Source organism: Panulirus ornatus, chromosome 56, assembly GCF_036320965.1.
Source record: "Panulirus ornatus isolate Po-2019 chromosome 56, ASM3632096v1, whole genome shotgun sequence".
NCBI classification, from domain to species: Eukaryota; Metazoa; Arthropoda; class Malacostraca; order Decapoda; family Palinuridae; genus Panulirus; species Panulirus ornatus.
Genome location: NC_092279.1, coordinates 23,656,736 through 23,664,184, shown reverse-complemented (window position 1 = coordinate 23,664,184; position 7,449 = coordinate 23,656,736). Strand labels below are relative to the sequence as shown.

Here is a 7,449-nt window from a genome sequence, read left to right as displayed (position 1 = left end):
TTCTTTGATATATGACGAAAGGATGTTCAAAGAAGAAGAAGAAGAAGAAGAAGAAGAAGAAGAAGAAGAAGAAGAAGAAGAAGAAGAAGAAGAAGAAGAAGAAGGATGATTCATTTGAAAACTGGTATATTTGAATCACGCAGGTTCTTTGGCGCGAGAGGGAGTGGAGTGCATTACTGGAAAAGAGAGAGAGAGAGAGAGAGAGAGAGAGAGAGAGAGAGAGAGAGAGAGAGAGAGAGAGAGAGAGAGAGAGAGAGAGAGTTGCTATACACATATATATATATCATCGTTCCATTCGTTGCTGTACGTCTTAAACTTCTTGCTCCACTCTAGAAACATGACGGGGTAGGTAAGATGCAAGAATCGTAGACGTCTACAGGAATGAGAGTGTTAGCTGCATGTGAGGGTGGGTTATAGAGGTGGTAAGTAGTAGAATGGTAGTAGCAATAGTAGCAATAGCAATAGTAGTAGTAGTAATAGTAGTAGTAGTAGTAGTAGTAGTAGTAGTAGTAGTACTAGTAGTAGTAGTAGTAGTAGTAGTAGTAGTAGTAGTAGTGGTAGTGACAGTAATCGTACTACTGATAGTAGTGGTAATGGTAATTGTTGTAGTAGTAGTAGTCGTAAAAGTGTTGTAGCAGTCGTGGTAGTAGTTATAATAGTAGTAGTAGTTGTCATAGCAGTATAACAACGTCCTTAAAAGTAGCAGTTGAAATGACTAAATTCGCCTTTGTGGTAATTCAACAACTCGTACTTGTACTACCAGCAATATTAACAGTAATACAAAAACTACTGCTATTAAAATTTCATGGCAGATACAGCAGCTGTATTAATGATTTCATTGCAGATACAGCCATATCTACAACAGCATACACTACAAGATACAGCAACATCTACAGTAAGGACAACAGCATCAACTATCAGATACATCATTAATAACATAAATTGATAATTTCAAGCGTTGCATTAATGTCTTCGTATTATCATCCACCCTTCCTGATCGTAGAAGAATTGATCTTCCACTCTTGAAGTTCCACCCTCAACCCTCCACATTCCATTCCACAAGTCCCATTCCTTCCCTTCCATTCCCCTTATTTCATTTCCCTTTTCCTTCATCTGTTACAGCCAGAGTTCGGTACGACATGGAGAGATAAATTTATCTTTTTCAATTTATTTTTTTTTTTCACTTTTCTCATTTGTTTTCATATTTTCAGGAATATTGCATTTTTTTTCTTCCCTCGTTTGATTTTTTCTCTTTCGTCATTATTGTCCCCAACCCCCCCTTTTTTTATAATCATATCGTTGTTCTCTTTCTTTCCACCAAAACACACCAATAATCTCTCTCTCTCTCTCTCTCTCTCTCTCTCTCTCTCTCTCTCTCTCTCTCTCTCTCTCTCTCTCTCTCTCTCTCTCTCTCTCTCTCTCTCTCTCTCTCTCTCTCTCCATTCTATGTCCCTTTCTTTTATCAGTTCATTTTCTTATCATTCTCTCTCTATTACTTCCTTTTATCTAGTTTTCCATCTCTGTTTTCCTTCGCTTTATCATATATCTTTTTGTTTCCGTTTTTCTCCTTTACATTTGGTCTTCCAATTTTTTCGTCTATTCTTACTTCTTTTATTCCTTTTTCAATCTATTGCTATTTCTGTCCTTTTTTTCATGTTTTTCTTATCTTTCCCATAAATACACCTTCTTCCATCATTGTCTTTTTTTTCCCCTTTTCATCCGACGACCCCTTTCCCATCCTCTACCCATTCTCTCTCTCTCTCTCTCTCTCTCTCTCTCTCTCTCTCTCTCTCTCTCTCTCTCTCTCTCTCTCTCTCTCTCTCTCTCTCTCTCTCTCTCTCTCTGAATTATTGCCATATACGTCCCGCTAACTCAACTCCCATCCAACCACCCCTCCCTCTCTCTCTCTCTCTCCCTCTACACTAATTCATCTCGTCGCCAATAGATCAACCACAGGACTACCGAATCTATCCACTCATCCCCTGAGTCTCACCTTCCATCTATCTGCCTATCCCCCTCTATCTAATCAAGAGGCATTCTAGTGGCTGTGGGCTGAAGAACCCCCACTCCACCATCTGCGCGTCTGCACGCAGCTGGTGCCAGGCAGGTACTGACGAGTGTGAGAGAGTGAGAGAGTGAGAGAGAAACCCCCTCTCTTACCTCCCCGCCCACCGAGTGTCACGCATGAGCACTGAAGGCCCAACTCGCCCTCACCCCCACCCAACCTTCACCCGTCTCCCTCCCACCCACCCACCTGACTCCTCCTCCTCCTCCCTCCTCCTCCCTCCTCCCTCCTCCTTCCCTCCTCCCTCCCTCCTCCTCTCTCCCTCCCTCCGACAGGTGGATGTTCGTGTAATGGACACGTTATTTTTACTCCCTCTCCTTCCTCTTATTTACTCTACGTGGACCAGTAGTCTTCAGGAGGGGCGTGTCCCCCCCAGGTATTCAGTTCGATGGCGGATATTGGGAATATCCGTTCGTACGTGTCTATACACACACACACACACACACACACACACACACACACACACACACACTCCCTCTCCTCCATGCGATACACCGAGGGAGCAACAGTATATGGGGTGGGGAGATGTTGAACACATCATCCCCACCCCATATGAAAACGAGGATGATGTTAGACGTCGTCTGAGCTGTAGTAAATCGATGGTTTGATAATAATCTATCGAAATCTAGAGGTGAATCACATCTTGAGGGGTTGGTGTGTGTGGGGGGAGGTGGGTGGGTGGGAGAGAGTCACCTTTTCCCACTTTCTTTTTAGCTCTGCCTTGGACAGAAAACGGTGTTTCCTATTGCTTTGTTTCTCTCAACAAACCCTCATATATTTTTTCCCCTCCCCTTCCTTCTCAACACACCTGCCTCGCAGATGGTATAAATCAGCGTATAGAATTCTATATATAGATATATACACAGCCGGTAACGCAAGCGTATAATACGCTACACACTTAGGGAAGGTTTGACCCTTGTGATGGTATTCGTAAATATTTCTAAGAAAAAAAAACGAAACATGTTGTTTAGAGATTTTCATATGAGTTCCGTGGCTCGATTTAAGGAGTGGAGTTGAGTGAGTGAGTGAGTGAGTGAGGAGGGGTGTGTGTGTGTGTGTGTGTGGTGTGGTACGTGGGATCGGAGGTGTTGGTGTCTCGTCACCAAGTTCGAATCCTTGCGTCGAGACTGCTTCAGTCGTTTCATGATTAATCCCGAAGCCCAGAGGCTCGACTTGAGATAGAAGAATGAGGGTAAAAGAGGGGAAAACACAGCTCCCCGAGATACGCAATCTTCTATTGATTTTATGCAAATCTTTTCGCTTCCCATTCGCGATCTCTCCTCTCTATTCTCCAGTCCACAACGACACGACGACGCAGGGGCGACGAGCGGCCCTCCCTAGACCCCCTTTCCCCTCCACCACCCCTCACACACACACACACACACACACACACCGGCACTGAACGAACCAATTTCTTTTTTCCTTTTGTGACATATTATCTTGATTTCCTCGACTTTTCTTCGTTTCGGTTAACAGCGATGATACACTATACGAAGACGGTCGAGGGAAGCATAATTGATATGAGTTTCTAACTTGTCTCTGTTGTTTATCCTTTTTTTCTTAATGTGTATATGGAATAATTTTGCATACGTTAAAAAAAGAATGGTATATATATATATATATATATATATATATATATATATATATATATATATATATATATATGATATAAAAAACGAGAGGAGGACACAGTCAGTGCGTCGTTTGAGCTCCGTCGAAAATCAAATATATTGAAGCGGAGCCAATTTTTCAGCCTAGCTGGAGACATCATGGCACCAATATTGTACATGTTAAGTTAAATTCGCTATTAAATCCCGTTGCTCGTTCAGTGAGCCAGTCAGTGACCTGACTCCCGATTGAACCAGTGCTTAATATGTGAGAGATATATTTGGGACGCCCGACGGGCCGCCGCGGCACACACACACACACACACACACACACATGGGAACAGTCTACACTTACCAGCCGGAAGAGAGAGAGGGTGGTCGGTGTGGGTCGTAAGGTAGAGGAATGACAAGAAACCAAGCAGGAATGACTGAAGTGTTGTTAGGTCTACTTTTGCCGACACGTCGTTCGAATTCGCAAGCGGTCCCTTCGTATAGCAGCCCGAGGCGCTACAGAAAGTAGGGAGGTAAGTAAGTAACTTAGGTAAGTAAGTACATAGTTTTTGTGTTTTTGTTTTTGGTGAGGTGTGGAGGTGGTAGGTGTGCGGAGGGTGGGTGTGTGTGTGTGGGGAGGTGTGGGTGTATAAGTAAGCATAGCTTTCTTTTGTTTTTGGAGGGTGTGTGGTAGGTGTGTGGAGGTGTGTGTGGAGATGTGGGGAGGTGTGGAGAAGTGTGGAGGCGTGTGTGTGGAGGTGTGTGTGGGGAGGTATGTGTCTGTGGAGGCGTGTGTGTGGAGGTGTGTGTGGGGAGGTATGTGTCTGTGGAGGTGTGTGTGTGGAGGTGTGTGTGTGTGGAGGTGTGTGTGTGTGGAGGTGTGTGAAGGTATGTAGGAAGGTGTGTGTGGGGAGGTGTGTGTCTGTGGAGGTGTAGGAAGGTGTGGGTAGGTGTGGGTAGGTGTGGGTAGGTGTGGGTGTACAGCGGTAGTAGCGTCAATGGTCACGACGTACCAGGACCGCTTGCCAGTCTGATGTCATGTTTATGCAATGAGTGAATATTTATAACGGAGGCATCCGCTGCTGAAATACTTTTGTGCGTCCTTCATACGCACCAGCCCTGGTGGGTCTCGTGCACACCCTGGCATATATATCTACACTTTTTTTCCGGAAATTCCATTTGTGAGAATATTTGAGGCAACTGTAGGCATATGGGAGGGAGAGGGGGAGGGAGAGGAGCGGTGGGTGGTGGTGGGGAAGAAGGGGTTAGTTGAGGGGGGGAGGGAAAAGAGGGAGGGTTTGGGAGAGGGAAGATGAGGACGAATTTGGATAGGAACGCGTGAGTACGAAATGGATGGATGGATACATGTGGAGAAGGGAGTAAAGGAAGATAGGTAGGACTGAGACGACGTGGGGCCTGGAAGAAGAGGAGGAGATGGTGGTGATGCATGAGAGATAGACATGAGTGCTTTAGACATGTCATGCAGTGCTGGGGGTAGTGACCGTGTATAGACATAGGTGCTTAGACATGTCATGCAGTGATGGGGGTAGTGACCGTGTCAATGGGCCAAAAATGATACAAATTGTTCTATATGGTGGATAATGGAATTGGAATTCGATACAGAGGAGGAGGGGGTGATTGCTTGGACAAGAGGGTTGTGTATGTGTGTGTGTATGTGTAGATGTGTGTGTGTAGTGTAGTGTGTGTGTGTGTGTGTGTGTGTGTGTGTGTGTGTGTGTGTGTGTGTGTGTGTGTGTAAGACATTAGTAGTGCTAAAGATTTGATAGAGAAATTCATATATATTTGACAATAAGAACATAACAACCAGACCAGCATTTTATCCCTTTTACGAAAACCCCCTTGTCTCTCTCTCTCTCTCTCTCTCTCTCTCTCTCTCTCTCTCTCTCTCTCTCTCTCTCTCTCTCTCTCTCTCTCTCTCTCTCTCTCTCTCTCTGAGCGATGCCTAATTAACCAGAGGCATTATGTGCCACTTCAACAGTAATTAGAGACAAAACAAACATGGCTGATAATTATCATATAATCACTCACTCGAGACACACACACACACACACACACACACACACGTTTATGATCAAGCTACTGTTATCATGATACTAATTATTACGATATTAATGTAGATATTAATATATGTGCTGATAACAGCATCTTTTTCATGTTTATAATATGAGAAGTGGGCATTACTGAACTCTGAGTCTTATTTACATATATGAATTATTTCCAGACTGATACCTTTTTTTCCCCTAAAGTCATATGCATATATTAAGAATAACGCATCGTGTCATTAACACTATACATCATAAATTCTTTTTTTCTTATATTCAAGCTTATTACATGTATAGCTTTTCCTTATTTTTCTTCCGTTTTTTTAAATCTTATTTACGTTTTTTCTTATATTCTAGCTTATTACATGTATAATTTTTCCTTATTTTTCTTTTGTTTTTTTTATATCGTATTTACGTTTTCTTCCTCGTCTCAACCAGTGAAGTAAGTAAAGTCTTCCTGACATCTTCTTCAGTCTTCCTCCCTCCTCTCCTCTCCTCGCTTTTCGTCTTACTTTCATATGTTAATTCTGTGTAAGTGACTTGAACCAGCTGGGCTGAGAGTCACTCATTCGTTTCTTTTATTTCCTCTGATGTTGCGTTCTGGGGGTATCATGTCGTAATGCTCGTAAGTTACCCCTCTACATTTACCAACTTTGGTGTGTGTGTGTGTGTGTGTGTGTGTGTGTGTGTGTGTGTGTGTGTGTGTGTATGTCCGTGTGTGTGTGTGTGTGTGTATGTCCGTGTGTGTGTGTGTGTGTGTGTGTGTGTGTGTGTGCGTGTGTAACTTTTTTTTCATACATATTCACCATTTCCCGCATCAGCGAGGTAGCATTAAGAACAGAGGACTGAGCCTTAGAGAGAAAATCCTCACTTGCATCCCTTCTCTGTTCCTTCTTTAAAGGAAAGTAAAAAAAATGGAGGGGAGTATTTCCAGCCCCCACGCTCCCTCTCCTTGTAGGCTCCTTCTACGACAAGCAGGGAATATATATATATATATATATATATATATATATATATATATATATATATATATATATATATATATATATATATATAAGGGTACCTATAGAATATAGGTCAAATCCGACTAATATAATCGTATATTTTGGATCAAATCTCATAACATAACGTACAACATAGCATTGTGATCATTTCCCTCTCTTATCAAATCCCTCTTTGAAGTCATTCTTTTTCCACACGACCGAATCACGACATATAATGAACCTGTGCCATATTGCTTTCAGGTCACTCCAGCGTGCTCAGAGACGGTCCACCTAATATTCAGTGGATGCCTACCTTCGATCGTGAAACTGAATCACCTCCCATGTACATTGACAGCAAGACCTAAAGTGAACATCTGTGCGACCTGAACATTTTCTTTTGCGTAAGAATATATATATATACATTGTGTAGTGAGTGTTTTTTTAATTTATTCTTTTCAAATAAACTTTGATTACTATCTACTTATGGTTTAATTAACCTCTGCGTAGGATAGAATGGAGTTTACTATGAGGTTTAGATTAGTTTCAGTGTCTAGTACAATTGTTAGTGTGTTAATGATTAAGGTATTTGCTAATTGGCCATTTGTATATGTTTGGGTGAGAATATATCTTGTTTGTCCTTTACGTGGAGGGCGTTTTACACTAGTGGGGCCTGACTCTCCTGAACACTCCTTGTTATCATACAACTCCTTAACTTCATACATGCTGTCTACATATGTATA

The 7,449-nt window shown here is 42.4% G+C and overlaps 1 protein-coding gene across 1 annotated transcript in view; it reads left to right on the top strand.

The window, feature by feature from the left end:
• LOC139766020 (uncharacterized) overlaps window positions 1-7,183 on the top strand; it is a 74,017-nt gene extending 66,834 nt beyond the window's left edge. Inside the window, exon 2 of the mRNA XM_071694124.1 lies at window positions 6,971-7,183. Coding sequence (XP_071550225.1) covers window positions 6,971-7,074 — 104 coding nt within the window. The 3' untranslated portion in view covers window positions 7,075-7,183. The remainder of the gene's footprint in view (window positions 1-6,970) is intronic.
• Window positions 7,184-7,449: the final 266 nt, after the last annotated feature.